This window comes from Lepus europaeus, chromosome 6, assembly GCF_033115175.1.
Source record: "Lepus europaeus isolate LE1 chromosome 6, mLepTim1.pri, whole genome shotgun sequence".
Taxonomy (NCBI): domain Eukaryota; kingdom Metazoa; phylum Chordata; class Mammalia; order Lagomorpha; family Leporidae; genus Lepus; species Lepus europaeus.
Window position 1 is genome coordinate 3,865,130 of NC_084832.1, and position 26,643 is coordinate 3,891,772.

The 26,643-nt window shown below is 44.5% G+C and overlaps 1 protein-coding gene across 1 annotated transcript in view; it reads right to left on the reverse strand.

Moving 5' to 3' along the window:
- MYO16 (myosin XVI) overlaps positions 1-26,643 on the reverse strand; it is a 514,229-nt gene that overhangs the window by 327,050 nt on the left and 160,536 nt on the right. The window contains exons 7-9 of the mRNA XM_062195254.1: positions 24,171-24,246; positions 21,146-21,299; positions 1,402-1,552 (exon numbers count right to left, since the gene is read on the reverse strand). Coding sequence (XP_062051238.1) covers positions 1,402-1,552; positions 21,146-21,299; positions 24,171-24,246 — 381 coding nt within the window. The remainder of the gene's footprint in view (positions 1-1,401; positions 1,553-21,145; positions 21,300-24,170; positions 24,247-26,643) is intronic.

The following is a 26,643-nucleotide window of genomic DNA, read 5'->3' on the forward strand; positions in this document are numbered from 1 at the left end:
CCCTCCCTTCCTCCACCTCAGATACCAAAATATCCAGGTACTCAAGTCCATCGTGTAAGAAGGTAAAGTGTGACCGGTGCACCCCCTCCATACAAGGTCACGTCATCTCCAGGTGATGCCATGCAAATGCTGCATGAATAGCTGCAATGCTACGTTGTTTAGGAAATAATGACAGAGAAAAGTCTGGGGATTCTCAACACGGACACAGTGTTTTCTCCAAATGTTTTCAACCTGTGTTTGTTGGAATCTGAGGATGTACATGCAGAGGGTCTACTGTCCACCCAAGAAAATATAAAAGTATTTCGTGTCTTGCTCTCTGTTCTAATTAAATAACAGAAATTAATGAAGTTAAAATTTAATTTTAAAAACGAGTCTGTGCCGGCGCCACGGCTCACTAGGCTAATCCTCTGCCTGTGGCGCCGGCACACAGGGTTCTAGTCCCGGTCAGGGCGCCGGATTCTGTCCTGGTTGCCCCTCTTCCAGGCCAGCTCTCTGCTATGGCCCGGGAAGGCAGTGGAGGATGGCCCAAGTGCTTGTCCCTGCACCCGCATGGGAGACCAGGAGAGGCACCTGGCTTCTGGCTTCGGATCAGCGCGGTGTGCCAGCCGCAGCGGCCATTGGAGGGTGAACCAACGGCAAAGGAAAACCTTTCTCTCTCTCTCTCTCTCTATCTCTCTCTCACTGTCCACTCTGCCTGTCAAACAAAACAAAACAACAACAACAACAAACAAAAAACAAAAAAAAAGTCTGTAGAAAATCTGGCTAAAATGAAATATTCAAAACTAGGTACATTAAAAGAAGGTATTTTTAAGGATGCAAATTACTCTTCCTCTTTGCAAATACAAAACACCAAAGTCATTTATTTCTGTGGTAATGATGAAATATGTTAATTTCTAGAATCCCAAATCCATTACCCTCCCATCTCCAAAGTGATCTTCCAGAACTTGGGCACTGAGGTTTGCACACGTGTGCACACATGCACACATACGTGATATAACGTACCAGCACAGTCACCTGCAGAATTAGTGACTCTTAGTAACTGGATCGCCCTGCTGCTTTTGGTGTAAAATACTTGGGTAGTTGAGAGAACAAAACAACAGAAACTGTATTATCATCAAAATAGAGAAAAATGACTCAACCGGAAACATTCAGAAAGTAACACTCTGCCTGAACTTGTATTCCTGGAATATAAATAGACTCTAAATTTTAAATCATTATAAAAACACAACAGCAATTATATTCATTAAAGACGATTACAATGTCCAAGCTATTTAAATACTAACTTATACAATTACGACTCTTTCTTGGAATGGGAACCAGTGGACATGGATCAGTACGTTGGCTTTAAACGTGACTTCATATGCAAGAACAGTAGCAGACATGCAGCAAGGGTGTGTTCACCTGCTCGGGCTTGGTGGAGTCACTGAGCGCCGTGTGTTCAGGCGTGCTGTCCTGAGATCGCGGCACACACAGACCTTTGCTTGCATCTTTGAACATGGTGTCTTTTTCCAGCAAGCTGTCTTGCTTGGCGATTGGTAGCACCAGGGGTCTGCTACAGGAAATAATCAATACTCCAATTAGTCTCCTCCTCACAGCGCTGTATCAATCAAACATCACGACCACAGGTTGGCTAGACCACAGACATTTGTTCTATTCAGATAAGAAGTAATTCCTATCAGTGCTAAGGAAAATATCAATGAGAAATATGTAAAGTTTTCTATTAATTCCACACTTCAACTTTACCTTTAAAAGAAAAAGATATTCATTTCAATTCTGGAAGAAAATATTTATGACTGTGTATCTAACAACAACAGATAGAAAATCAATAAGCAAATTAAAAGCTGAGGTTGAAATACATGACTGAGCTAAGCAGATATTTAAATGTAGAAATGGGTGTCAAGCAAGTAAAGAAAGGCATGATTTATAATTAATTCAGTTATTCATCTGCAATTTAAAACGTAGAAGCATGTACAGTATTTTGAGCTTATAATAAAATAATACTATAGGAATTAGAGAGAAATTACATATTTAAGGATTGAAATATTAAAAGCAGAAGAAATTCTATATAGCTCAAACCAGGCATAGAATGAAAGCTACTTCGTTGTTTGTTCTATAAGCCTCATTGTCAAAAGAAAGCCAGTATTTTGTAATGTTCATACAAAACAACCACAATATAAAAAGTGTTGGATTTGTGCTATAACACTTTATTATAATAAGATTTTAAAAGGTGTCTCCATAAATATGACTATGCAAGCAGAAAAGCATGCATATATTAAGTAAGCTATAACACATGTAGGCATTATTATTTCATGAGTCTACAAAGGTTGCTGTGATTCTAATTAGAGCTTAACACACTCTTCTGTTTTATAAACTTCAGATTTATTGAAGTCTAATTTATTTTTTATTTTATTTTCCCCCCAAGGAAACCTTTTATTTAAGGAATACAAACTTCAGTCATTTTATATAGAAGTCTAATTTATATACAGTAATAATAACCCCATGTAGGTAGTTAATGATGGATTTTGAGAAATATGCCATGTATACTTTTGTATAATAACCAGCATCATATGAAAATTTTTGTCTTCCCCTTTGTGCCTTTTGTAGACAATTGTTATTAGGTATGTTGATGACATCACACTGTGGTTTTAATTTGAATTTTTTAGTTTAAGACATCTAACAGAACAAACATTGAATATGTTCAAGGTATAAACCTGATGACGATTTACTTACAAGTCCTATGATGGCCACAATCATACTCACTTAATTAACAAACTCATGACCACCCCAGAAGTGACTCATCTTGTAAGTGAAAACTGGAAATTTTTAATTCTGTGGACAACATCCTCCCAGTCCCAGCAGACACCTTTCTGCTCCCTACTTCTGTGAGTTCCACTTTCTCAAATTCCACACACGAGGAAGATCATATATCATCTGCTCTTTGTGTCTGCCTTATGTCACCTGTCTTAAAGTCTTCCAGGTTCATCCATGTTACAGCAAACGACGGGACGTCCTTTTTTAACAGCTCAATACTATCCCATTGCATGGATGCACAGTTCCTTCCCCCATCTATCTGCTGATGGACACGTGGAGTGTTTTCATACCTGGGAGATTGTGAATAACTGTGAAATGAACACAGGTACAGATATTTCTTCAAAGCTTTAATGTCATCTCCATGTTACATATGCTTCGAGTGGAATCGCTTGATCATATGATAATTCTATGCTTCTTTTTTTTTTTTTTTTTTTGGAACTGCTACATTGCTTTCCATACTGGCTGTGTAAATTTACAGTCCTACCAACCCTGGATATATGTTCTCTTTTCTCTATATCCTCATCCGCATTTGTTATCTTTTGTCTTTTGATAACAGCCACTCTTACCAGGAGTGAAGTGGTATCTCACTGTGGCAGTGATGTGTATTTCCCTGGTAACTGGTGACGCTGAGCACTTTTTCATGCAGCTGCTGGTTACGTGTGCATATTCTTTGGAAAAACGTCTATTCAGGTCCTTTGAAAAAGTTAGGTTGCTTCCTGTTTTGCTACTGAACTGCATGAGTTCCTGATATATGAAGAGTCTTCAAAAGCTTCATGGAAAGTTAAAACTGAAAAAAACATACACAGATTCCAAAATTGCTTTGGACTAAAACAAACTTATCCTTTTAATTCCATTCTGTTTGGAATTTTATTAGTATTTTTTAGACATTACCCCTTATCATGTGCTCATATATGACTTGAAAATATTGCCTCCTATTCTAAGGATGCTTTTTTTATTCTGTAGACTGTAGGAATTGTTTTAGTTTCATGTAGCCTCACTTGCTTATTTTGTCCTTTGGAAGCAATGCAGGAAAATCTTTACCAAGACCACGTTCTGTTCTGGTAGTCTTATGGTTTCCTTCTATTCAGTGCAAGACAAGGATCAAAATTCATTCTTTTGCACGTGGACACCTGGTTTTCCCAGCATCATTTATTGAAGAGACTTTCCTTTACCCACTGTGCACTGATGGTGCCCTTGTTACAGCTTAGGTGACCAGCTCTTGGTTTACTTTCGGGCTCTGTACTCTGTTCCATGGGTCTCGTTTTATGCCAGAACTGTGCTGTTTGTATTACTATAGCTATCTAACATAGTTTCAATCAGGAGTGAGAAGCTGTCAGCTTTGACTCTTTGGGATCTTTTGTGATTGCACACAAACTAGCTCTTCTCCAGTAAACTGTGAATTCAAATTTTTTTTTAAAAAGATTTATTTATTTATTTGAAAGTCAGAGTTACAGAGGTGGGGGGGGCAGGGAGGGAGGTCTTCCATCTGCTGGTTCACTCCCCAAATGGCTACAATGGTTGGAGCTTCGCCAATCTGAAGCCAGGAGCCAGGAGCTTCTTCCGGGTCTCCCACACGGGTGCAGGGGCCCAAGGAGTTGGTCCATCTTCCACTGCTTTCCCAGGCCACAGTAGAGAGCTTGATTGGAAGCAGAGCAGCTGGGGGCTTGAATTGGCATCCATACGGGATGCTGGCACTGCAGGTGGTAGCTTTATCAGCTATGCCACAGCACCAGAACTGGAGTTCAAATCTTTAAACATTTTTACTATGGTCTTTGTAGTCTGATTATTACATTGTATATTTTATATACAAATCCTTTATTAGATAGGTACTTGGTAAACATTTTCTTCCTCTAACTTTTCATTTTCATAATAGTGTGTTTCAAGGGATCTTTTTTCTTCCTCTTAACATTTTGTGCTTCTTATATCTAATCATTCTTTTCCCAGCACCCATTCAATAATGTTTTCTTCCTTTTCTTTTTCTTTTTTCTTATTTTTAAAATTTTATTTAAGGCATAAGAACTTCATATATTTCACACATACGGATTTAGGAACACAGTGATACCTCCTACCCTACCCTCCCTCCAGCCCATGTTCCCACCATTCCTCCTCCTTCCTCTCCTATTCCCTCTCTTAATTTTTACTATGATCCACTTTCAGTTTACTTTACACTCATAAGATTAACCCTACACTAAGTAAAGAGTCCAGCAAATAGTTCAAAGAAAAAACACTTCCTCAACAGTAGAAACAAGGGCTGTAAAGAATTATCACATCTCAAAACATCAATTTCACTTGTATACAGTACATTTTGGGTAATTTATTAGTTATAGCTCAGGGGAAAATATGATATTTTTTCTTTTCTGGACTGGCTTATTTCACAAAGTATAATGGTTTCCAGTTGCATCCATTTTGTTGCAAAAAACAGGACTTCCTTCGTTTTTAAGGCTGAGTAGTATTCCACAGTGAATACATACCATAATAAGGCTCTCTTTCAGATTTGTCCAAGAAAGCACACAGTTGGTATTCATGTCTCTGATCCACTGTGAGTGGCACATGATGTAAGTTGCTATACCTGAGGCCACACCCATTATTTTCTCAACCATCTCAGCATCACTTTGAAGACCACATCCAAGACAGAGATTGAATCAATGAGAATGACCCTCCAACGAAGAAGCCCAGGACTGGATGGCTCCACTGCTGAATTCTAGCAGACATCTAAGGAAGAACTAACTCCAATTCTTCTCAAGCTATTCAAAAAATTGAAAGGGATGGGGTCCTTCCAAACTCTTTCTATGAAGCAGCATTACCTTAATTCCAAAACCAGAGAAACAGAACTATAGACCAATATCGCAGAACAGACATGCAAAAATCCTCAACAAAATACCAGCTAATTGAATCCAACAACACTTCAGAACGATCATTCACTTAGACAAAGTGGAATTTATGCCTGCTATGCATTTGCAAATCAATAAATGTGATACATCACATAAACAAACTGAAGAACAGAAACCACAGGATTATCCCAATAGACGCAGAGAATGCATTTGATAAAATACAACGTCTTTCATGATGAAAACCTGAAGCAAATTGGGTATAGAAAGTACATTCCTCAACACAATCAAGGCAATGTAGGACAAACCCGCAGCCAGCACCTTACTCAATGGGGAAGAGCTGGAAGCATTCCCACTACGATGTGGAACCAGACAAGGGTTCCCACTCAAGTTTGCTGCTACCACCCGATCTTCTACGGCTTTCCAAATCTCTAGCTAGCTTTGCCTTTGCAAATTGAAGTAATATCAGTTTGATGGTGCTAATAAACAATCTCTCTTCATGTGATTTTTCATAAGCATCTTTGAAGATCAGCAGTTTACTCAACTTTTTGTACCCTAAGTTATATAATTTAAATGCTCCTAGTAACAATGATTGCAAGTAGATAATTGTAAATACTCCAAAGAAAACAATGACTCTAAATATTGCAACTGGTTTGAAAGGGAACATATTAATTAATTAGTCACACCCATGTTTTCTGCAAGAAAATGTATAACATGCACCTAGGAAGACAGAATACAATAATATTTTAGATTTTTACAGAAGAAGTTTCTTTAGGTTTCTAGGTATCTTCTAGAAAGGAAACAATTTATCCATAACCATTTTGATTAACAATATCATTCACACAGGGATACTTGAAAAATTCATGGAAAATGGAATGAAAAGATAAGGGTATTTCTGGTGACAAAAAAATTTAGTTGGGGGGCATCGTGGCACTGCAGGTTAAGCTGCTGGCTGTGATGCCCCCATCCGATATGAGAGTCGGCTGGAGTTCCCGCTACCCCACGTCCAGTACAGCTCCCTGCTGATGCACTGGAAAAGCAGCAGATTTCCCAAGTGCGTGGGCCCTGCATCCACATAGCAGACTGGGATGGAGTTCCAGGCTCCTGGCTTCAGCCTGGCCCAGCCCTGGACACTGAGGCCATCTGAGGAGTTAACAGTGGCTGGAAGATAGTCTCTCTCCCTCTCCCTTTCCCTCTTCCTCTTCTCTGTAATTCTGTTTTTCAAAGTTAAATAATTTTTCAAAATTTTAATTTGTGCATAATTTTTACAATATACATTTTCCATGAACTTTTTGAAGATTTCTGTACATTTCAATTTTTTATTATGCTAGAATAAAATTATTTTTAATTCCATGTTTACACAAACTTTTTGAAGTATCCCATATGCTTTTATATCTTTAAATTTCCATTGACTATCCATTTGTAGAATTTAAAGAAACAAGTACTAAAACATTATTTTTTCTAGGAAAAATAATTATTAATCATTTGTACAAACATTTTTTAAAAAGATTTATTTATTTACTTGAAAACAGAGTTGCAGGATGAGAGAAGGAGAGGCGGAGACCGAGCAGCCTTCCATTTGCTGCTTCACTCCCAGGATGGCCACAATGACCAGGGCTGAGCTAGGATGAAACCAGGAGCAGGAGCCGAGAGCTTCTCCCAGGCCTCCCAGGTAGGGGCAGGGGCCCACGCACTTGGTCCATCTTCTGCTGCTTTCCCAAGCACATTAGAAGGAGATGGCTCACAAGTGGAGTAGCTGGGACTCGAACCAGTACCATCATGGGAAGCCAGAACTGTAGACCGTGGCTTAACCCACTCCGCCACAGCACTGGCCCCTGGTATAAATCTGAACACTCACTAAATGTTTGTTAATCATGGTGAAATTTATATAAGATTATTTTTCAAGAAAGAAGTCACTGTGTTTAATACTGAAGAGTAAACACATAAATGGCAAGAAGAATGGTGTCAGGGTTAGCCTAACTCTGAGGAGGGACAGGCAGTGGACACATGAGCCACACACACACACACTGGCCTGGCAGTAGGGTTCAACCCCTCTCTTCTCTTACATTATTCCTCAGTAAGTCTTCTTTGCCTGCTTAACTTCTCTAACATTCTTATTGTTCTTGGATGCTAATGAGTGATCTTCACACTCCTATATGTTTTTCTGCACTTTCCTAATTCTCTTTGCCTAGAGAGTTGGGCAATATAAATTGATCTGTGAGAAACAGGAGGCCTGAAATAATGCTCTTTTCTAAAAGAAGGCCTTTGGTCGAGCAGCCTTCATAAAGAAAATGAAATAGCTCTCGTCCAACAGAAGTTTCTACCAACACTGGAGAGAGAGCTGCACCTGTGACCACGGAACAAATTAGACGGGAGTCTGCCAGCAACAGTGTTTGAACTCTACTTGATTTATTCTAGACTGACCGTTTTCAATAAACGTAGAGGGCTTTTCACGCAGAGCGACTGTGCCCCAGGAAATAGGATTCTACCTCTGGAAATGAAAACAGGAACATCATATCATAAAACCAAGAAGGACAACAATTACTGTCCAGTGTAACTAAAGCAATTTAAAAAAAAAAGAGATGAAATAAAACTGTCTACACCGAGATACGTTAGGTCAAGCAGAACAAAAACATAATACAAGCAAGCATGAAGACACAGCCTTCGCGACTCACTTGTTTGGTGCTCCCAGTAATGGACTGAGTAGACAGAGCTTGGTGTCAATATGCCAAACACACATTCATGGACTATTTCAGGAATTCAATTAACTTTGGAGGTTTTTTGCTCCAATAAAACAAGACAATGACCTAAGGATTAATGTTAAATGAAACAATACTTGGAGAAAGTTCATTTAATTGCTATATTTTCTCTCTTATCCCCAATTACATCACTTTGTGTAAGAAAACATTTTATACTTTAAAGAACATTTTTTTTATCTGGCAGGTAGAGTTACAGACAGTGAGAGAGAGAGATAGGGAGAAAGGTCTTCCGTCCGTTGGTTCACTCCCCAAACAGCTGCCATGGCCAGCACTGCGCTGATCCGAAGCCAGGAGCCAGGCACTTCCTCCTGGTCTCCCATGCGGGTGCAGGGCCCAAGCACCTGGGCCATCCTCCACTGCCCTCCTGGGACACAGCAGAGAGCTGGAGTTGAAGAGGAGCAACTGAGACTAGAACCCGGCGCCCATGTTGGATGCTGGCACCGCAGGCGGAGGATTAACCAAGTGAGCCACGGCGCAGGCCCAAAAGAACATTTTTGATAAAACATTGCTTGTGTCTACAACAATACAACTTTCAATGTATCATGTGGCTCAGATGGAATTTATATTGCTTTATTTAAGATACATTATGGAGCCAGCACTGTGGCGTGGCAGGTAAAGCCCCACCTACAATGCCAGCATCCCATACAGGTGCCAGTTCATGTCCAGGTTGCTCCACTTCTGATCCAGCTCTCTGCTATTGCCTGGGAAAGCAATAGAAGATGGCCCAAGTTCTTGGGCCCCTGCACCCATGTGGGAAGACCTAGAGGAAGCTCCTGGCTCCTGGCTTCGGACTGGTGCAGCTCTAGCCATTGCGGCCAACTGGGGAGTGAACCAGCGGATGGAAGACCTCTCTCTCTCTCTTTCTCTCTCTCTCTCTGCCTCTCCTTCTCTCTGTGTAACTCTTTCAAATAAATAAACAAATCTTTTTTTAAAAAAGACACATTATTCATCTCAGTGGTTCTCAATGGGTAGAAACAAAACCATAAAAATAATTCATTTATGGGAGAAATTTAAATTAAAATAATTGAATCCATTAGCTTTATACATATATGAGGAGAGCTTCTGCAAGCTTCCAGGTTGCATTTGCTAGAAGCGTCTTCCTAAATGCACCACCCAGTCTCTATACTCTATTTCCATTTTCTCTGCACATTATTGGACTATAGAATACCTTTCTATGGGAAACATTTTAGAGAATCTATTCACAGTTCAATTCTCCATATATGACCATCACCTTCTGTAGAATTTTAGCGACAGTGCAGTTATATTTGATAAGCAAGCAGGATGAATGTCTTATAAAATTTAATACTAAGCACAAGTATCCTACTTACACCAAATGAAGTATTATTAGATGTGACAGTCTTTTGTAATCTAACAGACAACATACAAGTATGGATTATTATTGCTGAAATCGCTATCCATTGATGATCTTTAAAATATTAATGTGAACTGAAGCCACACAAGAAATTTTATTCTAGAGTTCCCTGATTGTGCAAAAGTGGAATGAAAGTAAGTTGCCAATCAGTACGGTTTTAAGCTGGGAAAGAGCTTTATTCATAATTGTGCTTAATGAAAGGCATTAAACTGATTGGACCAGACTGGAGGGTACAGTCACTCCAGCTATGGGAATCTCCTTCCAGGAGTAGTGGATTAAACGATTGCTGGGCGTCATAAAAATCCACGTGAAACATCAAAACATAGTGCAGTACCATCACCACAACTTCTCTGAACAGTCCCCACACTGTGCAACAGGAAGAGAGGCACCCAGAGGCGTGCTACCCTCAGGTTCTTGTAGCTGTCACATTAGGCTGCATGAGTCAAGAGCTCTGTGTAGTGTCTTAAGGAAATGAGGAGTACTTTCTCAAATAGGAAAGCCAGAAGGGAGCATCCCAGGAATGGTAAGCTCCTCATGGGATCTTCCAGGATGTGGGTCTGTTCTAGCCTCCTGTCTTTTTATTCCCAGAGAATTATTTTCATCCTTTGGTAGCAACATCCCTTGGCAACTCCAGGAAACAGGGATATGTGCCAAGCCGGAAGGTGACAGAAAGGCACAAAACAACAATGTTTGCTAAAGAAATCTGTCCCTTTCAATCAAGAGAACAGCAGCTCCCCTCAAGCCCTATCCAGCAAGACTTGCTCTAGTTAGCAAACAAAAAATGCAATCATAGGCACATAATTATACTAAACTATCACTTTTGTGAGAAATTCAAATTTAGCTGACCAGTCTAAGCCCACAGGATCTGTATTGATTCCAGGAGCCGGGACAGTGGCTGCAAGGGTTGGGAAGTTTGTGTGCTTCTAAAATGTGAATGTCGAACTAATCCCCATCGCGCACTCCAGTCTCAGATCCCCTGGGGTTCCAGCTCCAGTAACCTCATCAGAGCAACCACTCAAGCATAACTGGTCTCTGCTGATACGGCTTTTCTTCCAGTGTTAAGGGTGGAGCCTCTGGGGAGTGGCTGGGCCGTGCAGGCTGAGCCCCATCAATGCAATTGGCATCCTTAAGAGGCCACCAAGAGCTGCCTGTGCTTCCACCAGGTAAGTGCACGGCCTGCAGGTACCATATAAGAACAGGCTCTTACCAGACACTAGCTCTGCAGGGGCCTTGGCTCGGCTCCCCAGCTTCCAGAACTGTGGACAGTAAAGGTTGCTGTATACAAGTCACCCAGCCTACAGCCTTTGGCCACAGCTGCCTTGGGGGATGAAGGCAGTTGTGTGTGGCCAATCCCTACTTGGGAGAGCGCATAGCCTGGGGAGTATTTTCAGCTGGCCACTTTCCTGTACTTCACACAACCTAGGAAGGAAGACCAACTCAAGTAGGGTGCTTGCCTCCAACCGCGCTGCTCCGAGACACGATGGGGTCCTGTTTGGCGGAAGAGCCTCTAGTAACCACGGGGCCTTTGCTCTGCTGAGTGGCAATGGCAAGTGTCAGCCCAGAACTAAGCTTGACACTGGTCAGTGGATGATGCAGCACGCGCACCATCCCCAGCACGCATTCCACGAAGTCAGCTCAGCCTCACCACTGCAGTGCTCCAAGGACCACATCATATTGAAGCCCTTTCTGTACAGCCTGGCTCATGCCTGGCCCGCTCACATTTTACAAGGTCAGGGTAGGGAGCGTGCAGCCTCACTCTGCACAGAGGAATCCACAGGGCTCTGTGATGCAGAATGGACTGGAAACCTTTTGTTTGCATCCCTTTAGGGGTCTGGGTTAAGCTAGAAGTCATCAGCTCTAGGCATATCACTCCCCAAACTCATAAAGCAGCAGAGGCAGAGAAAGGGAATTTGGGGGCTCTGTTCATGCAGTAAAATCATGTGGAGTGCTTGGGCCTCAGTTGTGCGAGCAGAAGGTGCCGAGGCTGCAGGTGCAGGGGATACTCCTGTCTTCAGCATTGCATATGTGAGTAGGCAGCAGCCAGCACACCACCTGCTCTTCTTCCGGGGTTCTACCTCACATTGATGCTTGTCTCCCCACATGGAAGTTTAAACCAGCCTAATGCCAGCTCTTGGTCTCTCAAGATCTGTTACTCATTGGTTCAGGGGAGTCTCTGAAAACAATTCACAACTATTTTGTCAGTGTACTAACCCAAGAAAGAAGCAGCCAGGCAAACCAGCAACAAAGACAATGAGCACCCCAAGTCCCACTGTGATGCGGTCAGCGCATCACGGAAGGTCCAGGGTGAACAAAACTGCTTCTTAAGTGGGGTTGCACAATGGGATTCCAGTCCAAATCCCAGTCCTGCTCCAAGGGGATCATATCTCTTAGTAAGACACCACTTCCTTTTTAATGGCAAGCACCAGGAGTTTTGAACTGGGCTCACGTATCATCACTTTCACACGTGAGCAAGCATGGGTTCCCTGGAGATTCATGTATTAAATGGCGGTAATAAAATCCAACACTGACACACAAGGGCTGAGACGCGCGTGCTTCGGACGTCTGCGTCCCTCCGGAAGACATGCTAACAAGACGCCCATGCCCACCTGGCACCAGCAGGTGTGGGGCTCTGGGCGGCACTGCAGACTCTGGGGCTGTGCGTCCCCTCGAACTCTGTCCCAGGTACTGCAAATGGTGAATGAAACTGCACTGGCTGTGAAAACGTCCAGATCACTCAGCATCACCAGTGAGAGAGCAACTGCCTCACAAGGGTTACAGGAGATGTGGGGTTTAGTCAGCTGAAGCAAGGATATTAGCGGCTGCAGTGCGACTGTCTATGGGTCACAGAGGAAAGAGGAGCATCCTGGGAGCTCATCCAATCATCCCCTCTCAATTACAAGGTGACATTTCCATAAGGAATGTGCTCACCTGTGCCTTTAGGCAAGGGTCAAAGGTTCCCTCCCTCATATGTGAATTTTTCTTATATCTGCATCGCCAAATTGCACGTACCATGACACCAGAGCGATGTCCATTGTCTGAGCCAGTCCAGTGGGAACTGAGTCCAAAGGTTTGGGTGCTAACTATAGCCGTCCCTTCCCGTCAATGCCCTCAGGGCTGCCACACATCAGGGACTCCATGTCTGCATAAATGAACTGTGGATAATTGTGTCTGCCCACCCTAAGTAGAGGAGCTTGGATGAAGATTGATGGGAATTAAAGTCAATGCTGCTTTGGTTATGCCAATCATAATAATTTTCACATGAGTGACAGAGGTCTGGGGAGGAAGCCCTAAACAGCCCCAGGCTAGCTGTCTGCTGGGTGAACACAGGTGAACCTATTCCACAACATGCTATGCCTTGCCCACCTTCCGCAAAAGCTTTTCCAAGCCTATTGGGCATTTTCTGCTATTACCAAGGCCAAGAAGGGCAATGTGGGACCCATTTTGTTGCTCCTCATGGGGTATTTCTCCTCACTAATGGCCGCTTGGTTGCAGCTACCCCGGGTACATTCCTAACCAGCCCCTACTGCCTCCCCTACACAGTGGAGTGGGGTCTCCTCTCCATCCCACACTCTAGTGACTCTGAAGCCCTGAAGTCCCAGCTCCAGCAACCTCATCAGAGAAACAGCCCAAGCAAATCTAGAATTTCCTGACACTGGGTCTTCTTCCAGCTTCCTCCAAAGGGAGAAGTCCTCTGTGTGGTTATGACCAGCTCGAAAGCACCATGTGGAAGGTCCAGCTCTCTGCATCTCAGCTTCCTGCTGCAAGGCCGTTCTCCTTCAATGACTTTGCTGCTGCTTCCCAGATGAATAAGGTTTGTTCCTTCCGGAACCTTCTCAAGCACTTTATATATTACTTACAATGAGGCATTTACCATTCCATGGACGTGATAAAGATCAAGTCACCATTCACCACAAACAACCCTGTAAGTTAGCAGCAGTATCATCGTCATTGTCATCATCATCATCGTCGTCCTAGCCTTCATCATCATCAATGTCCTGTGATGTCCTACACTCTAGTTTTGATGCTAACCAGCCAGGGATAGCCCAGACTCCACAAGGGCATGGTCTCCAAGACTGTGTCCTCGTCAGATGTCAGGACAATTTTGGGGTCCCCAGGGGATCCACGTTACTCTTTGGGAATTCCCACCAAACACCCTAGGTTTGATAATTCCCTAGATGATTCACAAAACTCAGGGAAGTACGACATTCACCACTGCAGCTTTGTCACAGAGCACACAGGTCAGGACCCATCGAGCAAACAGACACAGAGGGTGAGGTCAGGGAGGATCCCAAATGCAGGGCTTCTGGGGCCGCCCCAGGGAAGCAAGGCACATCGCCCTCCCAGCTGCACGGCCAGCTTCATCAATCGGGAATCTCTGGTGAGCTTTGACGCAGAGTTTTTACTGGGTTTTCACTGCATAAATATAACAGATTCCATCGTTGGTCATGTGTTTGAGCTCAATCTGTACCTCCCCTCCCTTCTTGGAGATAATGCTGGCTCCAACTCCAAACCTTCCATTGCATGGTGAACCTTTCTGGTGCGCCCAGCCACCAGTCTGAGTCGTCTGAAATCAGGAGTGATCCAAGGCACTCATGAGTAACAGTGACCTATCCTTGGGACATTTCAAGGATACAGAATTCCCCCTCCCAGGAACCAGGGACAAAGGCCAGCCTAATTTTTCATACTTCAATACCCACATTTTGAACTTGAATTTAAAAAAGAAATCACAGAGAGATTGACCATCTTGCTCAAGGTCACAGAGCCAGACCTGATTCAAGTTACTGCAACCGTCCACAATCCCAACAGCATGTGGCTCCCAGCAGCACTCAGCTCAGAGAACTCCGGCAAAGGGTTCGGTGCCCAACCTGGCAAGCAGGAAACAGCGCCCCTTCTGGTTCCACTTTGACGTGCATCTCTAACTGAAAAGCAGTTTGGCAGCAACTTGTTTTGCAAAATTACGTTAGTGCTTACAATTTTGTAAAAGAGAAATTTCTTCCTGATTATAGCCTGTCTTCTCTACTTAGATTGGGGCAGTTTTTAAAAAAAGATTCACTTTTTTTATTTGAAAGTCAGAGTTACAGAGAGAGGGAGATCTTCCACCTGCTGGTTCACGCCCTAGATGGCCGCAATGGCCAGGGTTGGGCCAGGCCAAAGCCAGTTGGCAGGAGCCTCCTCGAGGTCTCCCACTTAGGTAGCAGGGGCCCAAGAACCTGGGCCATCTTCCGCTTGCTGCTTTTCCCAGATGCATTAGCAGGGGGCTGGGGACATGAACCAGTGTCCACATGGGGTATAAGCATTGCAGGCAGCAGCTTTTACCTGCTACACCACAATGACGCCCCAGAATGCTGCATATTTATCCAAAGCTGGCTGGAGGGGAAAAAATCCCTCAGCTGACAACGTACTGCATCAGAAGCCGACTGACCAGTGAAGCTCATATTATCAATTCCTCTTTAAAGACAATGAGGACTTTTAGGATCATCAATAAAACCAAGCTTCTGGGAGCAGACAGCTAGCCTAGAAGTTAAGATGCCCACATCTCACATCAGAGGACCTGAGGGAGATACCCAGATCCAGCCCCCAACTGGAGCTTCCTCCAAGTGCAGAACTTGGGGTGCAGTGGTCATAGCTCCAAGCAATTGGGTTCCTGCTGCCCACCTGAGGACATGGAGTGAGCTTCTGCCACCCAGGGGGGGGACCTGGATTGAGTGCCAGGCTCTGGCTTCAGTCTGGTCCCATCCCCAGCCATTGCACGCATTTGGGGATATATCAACAGATGAGCTCTCGCTCTCTCTCTCTCTCTCTCTCTGCCTCTCTGTCTCTCTTTCTCTGTGTATTTCTTTGCCTCTTTCTTTCAAATACATAAAAGCAAAAATGAACACCTGGACTCACCACTGGAACAGCACAGGCCGGGCACTAGCTATGACGTGAGTGAAGTCACTGAAGCTTTGCGCCTCAGGCAGGTGGGCATCGGTAACAAAGTGCTCTTGTGTGTTGTTTTGAGTATTAAATGGAATTCTCTGAGAAAACCAGAATCCTGTTAACTACAAATCTGACACCAGCTCCTAACATTGTTGTTGTTGTTATTGTTTAAGTGAAACTCCCCTGGTGTTGGAGCAAACTGCTCTACTTAGAAAATGTGCAATATTTATGGATTCTCTCTCAAGGCTTCCATGGGGCAGAGCATTGGGGACACAAGTTGGCCAACACAATAACCCCTGTGTAGCATTTCCAGTCCAAACACCAAGAGGTATACCAAGGGGAGCTGCTCCCTCAGTATCAATGGCAGTCAATGAAGCACTTGGCATCTAAGAAGGGAGAAGACAATACCGAGAGGAGGCTCCCAGAGAGCAGGAAAGAGAGCAGGAAATAGCAGTCAAGTATGGAACTGGCTGTGCAATTTGTTTTAAGATTTATTTTTTAAAGAGTTAGAGAGGGAGGAGGGAGAGAGGGAGAGGGAGAGAGAGAGAGAGAGAGAGAGAGAGAGAGAGAGAGAGATCTTCCATCTGCTGGTTCCCTCCCCACATGGCTGCAATGGCTAAGGCTGGGCCAGGCTGAAGCCAGGATCTAGGAGCTTTATCAGGGTCTCCCACATGGGTGCAGGGGCCCAAGCACTTGGGCCATCCTCCGCTGCTTTCCCAGGTGCATTAGCAAGGAGCCGGATGGGAGGTGGAGCAGCCAAGGCTCACATCAGCACCCGTGGGGTTGCCGGCATAGCAGGCAGCGATGTGACCGTGCCGTTTTAAAGAAAAGACTGCTAAAAGGGTTTGGCTTTACAGATACCGAATAGCACAGCTGCAAAGATCCTTGGGGCTTACTCTGCCCTGCACAGGTTTAGACAGGAACTTGAGGTGGACAACACACACAGAGCCTGACAGTGTCAACCAGACAGAAGACATCGTCCAAAACAAGGAACATGCGATAAAGCAGCAACGCTGGGGTTTCCTAGGCACTGGACGGTTAAAGACAGGGATTCGCTGCTGAGAGCGGAGCACAGTGGAAGTGACATTCCTACCTCACTAAATCATGTTGACTGCACAAAAGGCTCCCAGGACAACAAATAAGAGTCACAGAGGAAAAAAAAATGTTCCTTGTAAATGTTCCTTGTGTGCTGAGATAAGAGAATGAGCAAATCACTCATTTCTTCCTTCCAGTTTTAGGAAGAATGCAAAGCATTTTCAAAAATGTATATTAGAGAACAGCAGCACGGATTTCAAAATCTTTTTTGTGCCAAAATAAACTTATCTTTTAATGCCGGTTTTCTGCAGACTTTCTGAAACACATCACGTAAGCCAAAAGCTCCCGCACCCAGCAGAGGGTGCTTTGCAATGGCTGCTGAGATTCTAGGGTGCGCTGCTCCTAACAGTGCACATGCATTTTTGGGTCTTGGTGGGGAAGCAACATAATGAAATTAAAGGAGCAACGTAGCACCTGACAGGTTTCCGTGTCTACATGCTTTATCCACTGTCCTTGGTTTCAGACCATGGCCTGCGTTTTCCCTAAAGCCGGGGGACTGTCACAGGCAGCTGGCAGGCCAGCCTGGGTATTGACGATTGAGATCAGCAAGTCTCCCAAGCACGCACCTGGTTTCAGGGAGTGAAACATGGGTTTTCACGGAGCCATGCGACGCGTTCACCTTAACAAGTGCAACTGACTGAAGGAAGAGTCTGCGGAAAACTGAGCAACGCTGAGACAGGAGAGAGGCAGAAGACCCGAACACGGCCCGCCCCACGCCGTCAAACCACAGGTGTCTGAAGAAACTGCATTTTCCATGATGCGGAAGAGATTTTTGAAAGAAACACAATTGTATTTGCTGTATCTACATCAAGTCTCTGACTTATTTCATTTAGAAAATGTCCCACAATGTTTCAAAATTTGCCCCAATCACCACTCTAACATGAAATGCACTTAGTAACCCAGCACTGATTCTGAGCAACAACGCACACATTCACCAATGGCAGAGAGAAATCCTCAGGTGTTCGTGTTTTTCCTTCTCCTACAGAGCAACGCCTGAGAGAGCAGACTACAGAAATCAAACTCTTCCACTTTATACAGCGGAGTTCCACCTCAGGTTCCTTTGTACCTAGGAGGCAGAAGACAACTGGCTCAAGTGCTTGGGTTCCTGCCACAGTGTGGGAGACCTGGATGGAGTTCCCGGCCCCTGGCTTTGGCCTGGCCCATTCCTGGCTGCTGCAGACATTTGGGGAGTGAACCATGGATGGAAGATGTCAATCAATCACTCTCTCTCTCTTCCTCTCCTCTCCTCTTTTTCTTCCTTTCAAATAAACACATAAATCTTTAAAATTTTTTTTGACAAGCAATCTGCTATTTTTAGAATGTAACATTTATTGCTTAGATGGTTTGATACAAAGCAGCATTCTTCTCAATCTGGATCTGGAAGTTCTGGAAGTACACGATGTCTAATTGCTTTTTCATCAAGTGTATGTTCTCCAGCTTCACGGTCATTCACAGTATGCATGTGGCTATGCAAATAACCAGATAAACCTATCACAACCCTGCAAAGAAAATTTTCAAACGTGTTGATGAATAATATTTAAATTAGCCAAATTCTTTTCATCATTTTTCATACTAAAACCTTAAACTATCTTTGATCTTTTATTTGATTTTATTTATTTATTTATTTATTGACAGGCAGAGTTAGACAGTGAGAGAGAGAAACAGAGAGAAAGGTCTTCCTTCCGTTGGTTCACCCCCCAAATGGCCGCCACGGCCGGCGCACTGCGGCAATGTGAGGCCAGGAGCCAGGTGCTTCTCCTGGTCTCCCATGGGGTGCAGGGCCCAAGGACCTGGGCCAGCCTCCACTGCACTCCCAGGCCACAGCAGAGAGCTGGACTGGAAGAGGAGCAACCGGGACAGAATCCGGCGCCCCCACCGGGACTAGAACCTGGGGTGCCAGCGCCGCAGGCAGAGGATTAGCCTAGTGAGCCGCTGCGCCGGCTTTAATACACATCTTTTACGATTTATTTTATTTTTATTTGTTGATTGTATTTCATTCGTAAGGCGGAGAGACAAAGGGAGAGAGGGAGGGAGGGGGGAGGGAGGCTGAATGAGACAGATATTTCGCTCGCTGGTTTACTCCCTAACACCTGTGAGAACCGCAGCTGGGCCAGCTGAGGTCAGGACTGCAGATCTCAGGCCAGGTCTGCCACAGGCCGCAGGGGCCTGGGCACTTGAGCCCACATGGCCTCCCAGGATGCACATGGGCAGGAAGCTGGTCTGAGAAGCAGAGACAAGACTCAAACTGGGCGGATCATTACAGCACGTGGGTGTCCCGCGCACCTGCCAACCACTCTGCAAAGGCCCGTCCGCACAGAACATCCTGTCTGTGACCTTTGGAGACCCCTGAACATAACTTAATATTCATCCAAAATAACTGAATGGGTTAAGTCAGACTTTAATTTTGCTTAGATTTTCATCTCTTTATTTGAAAGAGAGAGAGAGATAACATTATATTAAAAGGAGGATAGAGCATACTGGAGACTGGTTTAATATCTACACTTGAAAAATGAATTTTTCCCATAGCAAATATTTGAATTACTCCCTTCTCCTTGTGATAGTAACAGAATAATGTAAGTAGCGAGACCAACTACTGGAAAAATCAATTTCAGTCACTTGGATGATCTTATCAATCAGCCACCTCTGGACGTGACACTGACTTCCACTTCTGTGTCCGTTTTCTCCTACACAAACATGGTGCTGTTATATCCCACCTTCAACAGGACAGGGTAAGGGAGTATATGTCAGGGATCCGGGGTCTGATGGCTGGGATACAAATCCTGATCGGTCAGTCTCTAGCTCCTGAAGACGGGACAATGAAAATTCTTCCTATAGTGCCATAAAAACAGAGCTCCTTCCACACCCAGGGGACAAATGCAGAACAAGGAGTGGATGTGGTCATAAAGCAGTGGGCGATGCACTACACCCTGCGGTAACATCTGAGATACCTGGACAGCTGGAGTTACACAGCCCTACGAGTGCCTGTGGTGGGACGGGCTCTGAAACACCAGCTTCCCCCAGAGGTCCCTCACTCAAGGCAACCGTGTGTGGCTCCTTTGTCAAATGCACCTCTTCTACTATGTGGGCGGGGAAGCTGGGTCACACTAACCCCGCCTCCCTCCAGCCCTGGGTCCTCCCGTGTGTCTGGAGGGGCCCTACTCTCAGACAGCACAGGTGTCCTGCTGCCTTCCCGGTGGGAGCCTTTGGGGGAGCCCCTCTGATCAGAGGCCTAACCTGGTTGGTGGGGACCTTGCGGTAGGCCAGGTCTGCCAAGTAAACTGCACAGACTCCATAGAGAATGCCTCTGGGCTGCCACACCCCGCGCCAGCCTCCACCACGTCCTCCCTCAGCGATCAGGTGGGTTTGGCCTCCAGCTTGACTGTCGGCTTATTTCTCAGATGGTCAAACCCTCACCGTGCTATTTATCCATCACTCCCAAGTATCTCGGTATCAGGCGTACCAGGCATGACCTTCGTTTTCAGAAAAGGAACAGGTGCAGAGAAATGAAGTGACTTCCCAGGACCTCACTGTGGGAACACAGCAGAGTTCATCTTCATCATGAAATACTCTTTCCTTGATGTATCTACTTGCTCACGTAGCATAAACACCACACTTCCGGAGTGTACAGCTGTGTGTTGTTAGCACACTCCCAAGTCTGTGCAGCTACTGAAACTACTCCCTGCTCCTATGCGTCTGTCTGTTCTGGAGGTTTCCTGTGTGTGTCACAGACATCCACAGCCAACCACACCGTGTGCACAAATATTATGTCAGCAAAGACAGACTCCAGAAGCATGCTCATCATCTGACCGATTGAATGAACACTTCTTCTCCCAGAAACGGAACACGAATTAGACTGGGAGTTATCCTTAATCATCCCTGTCCATCACACAGTCTAGTGCTTATTTCAGAGCTCGCAAACAACGGCAGTGTTCTAGCCCCAGCTTGAAGATTATCCCGAAGCAAGAAGGTTACTGTTTTATGACAATAAGAAATCAGTAGTTTTGTACTTGAGAGAGAAATACGTGCAAACTTGCATTTCCTACTAGAGGAAGTTTAGCAACTGCAACGTTTACTGCAGACTCACAATCAGTCTAACCGAGCGCTAGCAGTATTCAGTTTCCTGCCTTCAGCTCACGGCACCTGAAATTCAAGGGATAATTCAACTGGCAATATTTTTTTTAAAATCATAGGGTTTTCATAAAATGATGCTAAAATCATCAATATGTTTGTCTGGTCAATATGTTGAGAAGCAGTTTCGACTTCTCTCACTCTCTTAGTTGAGAGAGAACCTTAATATCAGCTATGAAGTGAACGGCAGCTGGAGAAGATGGTGACTGGGAGTGACAGGAGGAATCACTTACAGCTTGTTGGGAAGTGCCGGGAGCTCGTGAATGATCTCCTCGTAGGGCTCCTCCTGGGCCGAGCAAGGGACAGGTGAAGGGTCCCTCGTTTTTTCTTCCCAGGCCACTTCCGCCTTCAGCAGCATCTCCTCAATAAACTCAGATGCCGCGATATCTACAAGCAGCAGGAAAACCAGAGAACAGTGAGCAGTGAGAACACGGAATCACGTCCTTCCGATGACCCTGAAGTGTGCGAAATGTTAAGATCGACGAAATCACGGAGCAAAGCAACAAGACGGTAAGTTGTGGTGGGTATGAAATTGCAGTGGTGCCCTTTGAAAGGACTATCTACTTTTATATCAGTGGCATATTTAATTCAAATGAATCACTATAACAGTCACTGGGTGGTGATGTATAAAATGAAAAACCATTAAGAAGCTGGGCTTGAAGAAGGTCATGTCATCTCATTCTTGCTCCACCTTGGTGAATGAGTCAAAATGATCAAAATAGTTACCTCTTCTCAATGACTGGATCATGAGAAAACACGTGATGGGCAACCTGCCAATATCCACTACATGGTAGATGTATGAATAAACACTTCACTGTCTTGTCTTATCACAAACGTGGTCCTAGCCTCCTTCTACGATATTCTTCTGTTCCATTGAAAAGACAAACAAGCCTATTTCCTTATAAATTAACATAATTACAAATATGAGCAGCTGTAGAGAGATGGACCAACCAAATTTACACTTATCAACAACTGAACCTGCAGTTTGATAGATTCTGGAGAAAAATCCACATTAGCATCAAATTAAGAACCTACTGGGAGCAGGTGCTCTTTTTCTTTTTCTTTTCTTTTTTTTTTTTTTTTTTTTTTATTGACAGGCAGAGTGGACAGTGAGAGAGAGAGACAGAGAGAAAGGTCTTCCTTTGCCGTTGGTTTACCCTCCAATGGCTGCCGTGGCTGGCGCACCACACTGATCCGAAGCCAGGAGCCAGGTGCTTCTCCTGGTCTCCCATGGGGTGCAGGGCCCAAGCACCTGGGCCATCCTCCACTGCACTCCTGGGCCACAGCAGAGAGCTGGCCTGGAAGAGGGGCAACCGGCACAGAATCCGGCACCCCGACTGGGACTAGAACCCTGTGTGCTGGCGCCACAGGCAGAGGATTAGCCTAGTGAGCCGCGGCGCCGGCTGCAGGTGCTCTTTTCAATCATCATGCAATGATGTGACTTTATGGGCTGATCCAGGTCATTTGGGTGCCACAAGAAGATGCTGATGCTAAGACTGTGCCATTATTTGCCTCAAACTGAGGAATCCATGTGAGGGGTAGCAGAGAGCTCAGCTTCTTCACTTTGAGAGGTTAAGTTTCTGTCCACCCAACAGCTATTCCCGAAACTGGGTTTCTCCCCAGATTGGCTTAACTGCATCCATTCCAGATTTGAGGAACAGTGAGGCTGTAACACACAGCCGGCAATTTCCACTGGCCCCGTCCCTAGACGGCTCTCTCGCTTCCTGTTCTCTGTGCCCATCCCTCTTTCTGTGATAAGGAGGTGGCACCACCTAAGTTTCTTTGCAGTCTCTCACTGCATCATAGTTCTTTGCCCCTCGGGTCTGAGACGTGCATTTTTACTCAATTAACTGATATGTACTGAGGGCCCAGTACTACACTGCTTCCCGCCAGTGCCCCAGAACACAGGGACTATGCACATGGTAGACGGAACCTGGCCCACAGGGGAAGCTGTTGTGGAAACCTCCTCATGCGCTGTACTGGGAGGACCAGAACTGATCCAGACCAGAAGGTTATTCATTTACGGGGTCCCAAGATGTCCAGTGCTCATTACTCTGGATATGTTTTGGAACATGTGATGTGAGACTTAGAAGGAGAGAGTGTGAGAGACGGGAATCCACGTGGTCCCAGGTCAACCACCTCTTTCCTCCCTGCTGTGGGAAAGAGACCAGGAGTATGGATTTGGAAAAGGTGCTCTCCTGTTAGCACTAGAGTATGCAATGCATTTACAATAAACCATGACTTACAAAGATAGGAAAGACGCTACAAATTTACCTTCACTGACAGTAGAAATTTCTGTTTGTTCTTTTAATATTTACCATTTGTCATATTTTATAGTGAATGTTGAGACTGTCTCACTAATATTAGTCCGAGTTCTTAAGTTTGAGAACATTAAGCTATTTATACTTCTGTTGATCTTCATTTTAGCAGACACAATGAACAAAGATACATTAACAATGATATTAATTCTGACAAAATATAAACCTAACCATACTCCTAAAAGTACAGCAAATAAGAAATCTAAGAAATGTCAGTGCAAAATGTTTTTGTTAGAAGTACAGCAACAAGAAAAATGAACATCAGCTACTGAGAACAGTTCCCTTTAAAAATTGTATTTTGCTGTGTTACTTATGCTAGATTTTCCCCTCCAATGTTTAGAATTCTTATTTTTAATGTTGCACAAATAATTGAGTACTAACTTTGCTGATGAAAGATACAATTTTTGTGCCAACCATTTATGAAATAACTGTACAAACATATAAAAGAATTTTCCTCACACTATTTGTTGAACTCTTGACTTACTGTAGGGTTAATCTTATGAGTATAAAGTAAACGGAAAATATATTTTTGTAAAGATTAAGAGTGGAAATAGGAGGGAGGGAGGAGGAAGAACAGTGGGAGTGTGGGCGGGAGGGAGGGTAGGGTGGTAAGAATCACTATGTTCCTAAATCTGTATATATGAAACGCATGAAATTTGTATATCTTAAATAAAATTTTACAAAGGGATTGGAGAAATCTTCAAAAAGATTTACTAAAAATAAGCAACATCCAGTCAAGATTTTCAAGTTTTTGAATTAGCGTGCAAGAGTTCATCTCTTTATTTCTTACAGTCCACTCAGAAAACAGTATGTTATTTAAAAGTACCCTGATGAGTGAGCTTGTATCCATTATAATGAAAAACAGTTAAATAACAGCGCCCTTGGATGTGAAAGGGAGGAGAGGGTGACTGCCTGGGGGTCCCAGGAAGCCACCACCTACCTGAGGGCTTCTCTTCATTGCAGTTCACCAGGTTTGGGTTTGCCTGATGCATCAAGAGAAGTTTCACCAGGCTGGTCTGAAACATTGAAGAGAACTGGGTGAGAAACCACACGGCAAATACCCAGGGGCGGCCTTCGAGGGCCCTTCTCGGTCCGGTGGAACAAGAAAGTACCGCCTTCTCCCAGGGAGTTTCTGAAGTCTCCACTCTCATGTTCTCTTCTGAAAATGCCCCATGTTCAAACTGTCTCAGCATCTTACGGATGCAGAACAAGATTATTCAACCAATGAGTGCTCTATTGCTGAGGAGTTGAAAGGATTATTTATACCTCACAAGTTTATTGAGGGAAGTTTATATAAGGAATTGTTCAGCACAGTGCGTTGTGTTGTGTCTTAATTTGACAGTTCATCAAAGTCTTACTTGTTGGAATTATCCCTCCATGGTTGTATCATGGACACTGAGAGCCTACAGTCACATCGGGACAACTGGATACTCAAGTTCTAAGAATGAAGCAGCTTGATCAGTGATTAATAGATTTAAAAATATTAGACCGTACACACAAAGGATATATAATGTACTTACATGCAGTAGATATAAACTTCAGTACAACCAACTTCTAAAAATACATCATTTATGGAATCTTTGTGTGTTTCTTTTTAACACTCTCCCTGTTTCCACTTCCTGGAGTTGACCATTGTCGTGAGTTTAAGTTTAATCATCAGTCTCTTTATGTGCTTGGCAAACACACACAAAGGTACCACTAAAGGACATATTGCTTAGTCTGTGACATTTAAGAAAATGAGGTTCTCCAACACGTGTGCCTTGGTGCATTGCTAATGTGGCTGACCCACACGTGTCAAAGTCACCAGGCTAAAGCAGACGCTTTCACGGGCTGCACGGGTTCACACTGCACATACAAATCGCAATTTATCCACCACCCTCTCAGGAGACATTCAAATTGTTTGCAGTTACGTACTTGTTTTTTTTTTTTTTTTTTTTGATAGGCAGAGTAGACAGTGAGAGAAAGAGACAGAGAGAAAGGTCTTCCTTCTGTTGGTACACCCTCCGATGGCCGCTGTGGCTGGCGCACTGCACTGATCTGAAGCCAGGAGCCAGGTGCTTCTCCTGGTCTCCCATGGGGTGCAGGGCCCAAGCACTTGGGCCATCCTCCACTGCACTTCCTGGCCACAGCAGAGAGCTGGCCTGGAAGATGGGCAACCGGGACAGAATCCAGTGCCCTGACCAGGACTAGAACCCAGGGTGCTGGCGCCACAGGCAGAGGATTAGCCTATTGAGCCGCGCTTCCGGCCGTATGCACTTATTCTTACAAATAATGTTCCTCTAAATATCCCTGTTCATACTTCACGGTGCAAGCGTTTCTTCAGGAGTGTGCACTTAGCCCTGAAAATGCTGGACGGTGAATTAAGGCGTTAAAGTGAAAAGATGGCTCCAAATTTTCTTTTTTTTCAAACTGGTTGATCACAAGTACATTCCCACTTTTCCCAAGTGTTCTGTTGCTCCACATTCTAGACACTGGTTTTGGGATCAGACCAAAACCTGGGCACAGAACAGGACGCTGTGGTTTAAAGAGACATTGTTGGGGCCGGCGCCATGGCTCACTTGGTTAATCCTCCGCCTGCAGTGCCAGCATCCCATATGGGGGCCAGGTTCTAGGCCCAGTGGCTCCTCTTCCAGTCCAGCTCTCTGCTGTGGCCTGGGAAGGCAGTGGAGGATGGCCCAAGTGCTTGGGCCCTGCACCCACATGGGAGACCAGGAGAAGCACCTGGCTCCTGACTTTGGATCAGCGCAGTGCGCCGGCCGTAGCGGCCATTTGGGGGGTGAACCAACGGAAGGAAGACCTTTCTTTCTGTCTCTCTCTCTCACTAACTCTGTCAAATAAAAAAAAAATAAAGACCTAATAGAGAGGTACAAATGGAATGACATTATATAATCATGGATAATAAAAATCAGTAAGGCTAACTTGCCATTTCTCCCCCCAAAAATAGAAAAAAAATGAAAAAAAAGTCAAAATAAAGATACATTGTTTTGAAGACAAATTTCTAGCAGCTATTGGAGTCTTCTCATTTCCTTTCTTTCCTTTGTGTTCTTCGGTTACTTTTCTACCCCATGATTTTCTGGGAATTTGCCATCTTTATTAAAGTCTTCAAATTTATTGGCATCACATGGCTGATGCCTGCCCGGTTTGAATGCAATGACTTGTGAACTGGACTGGGGTCTTACAAGATGGGGAGGGGGGCTATCCAGGCCTTTTTATCCCTGCTGACCTTACATCCCTCCCACCATGTGGGCTCATGGTGCTCAGCCCCTCTGCAGGAATGAGCCAGTAAAGCACCATCTTGGAAGCAGAGGCCAGGCACTCACCCAAGCCAAACCTGCGGGCACCTGGATCTGGGCTTCCCAGGCTTATAAGTCAGAGAAATAAATATCTGCTCTCTACAAAGACTCAGTCTTGGA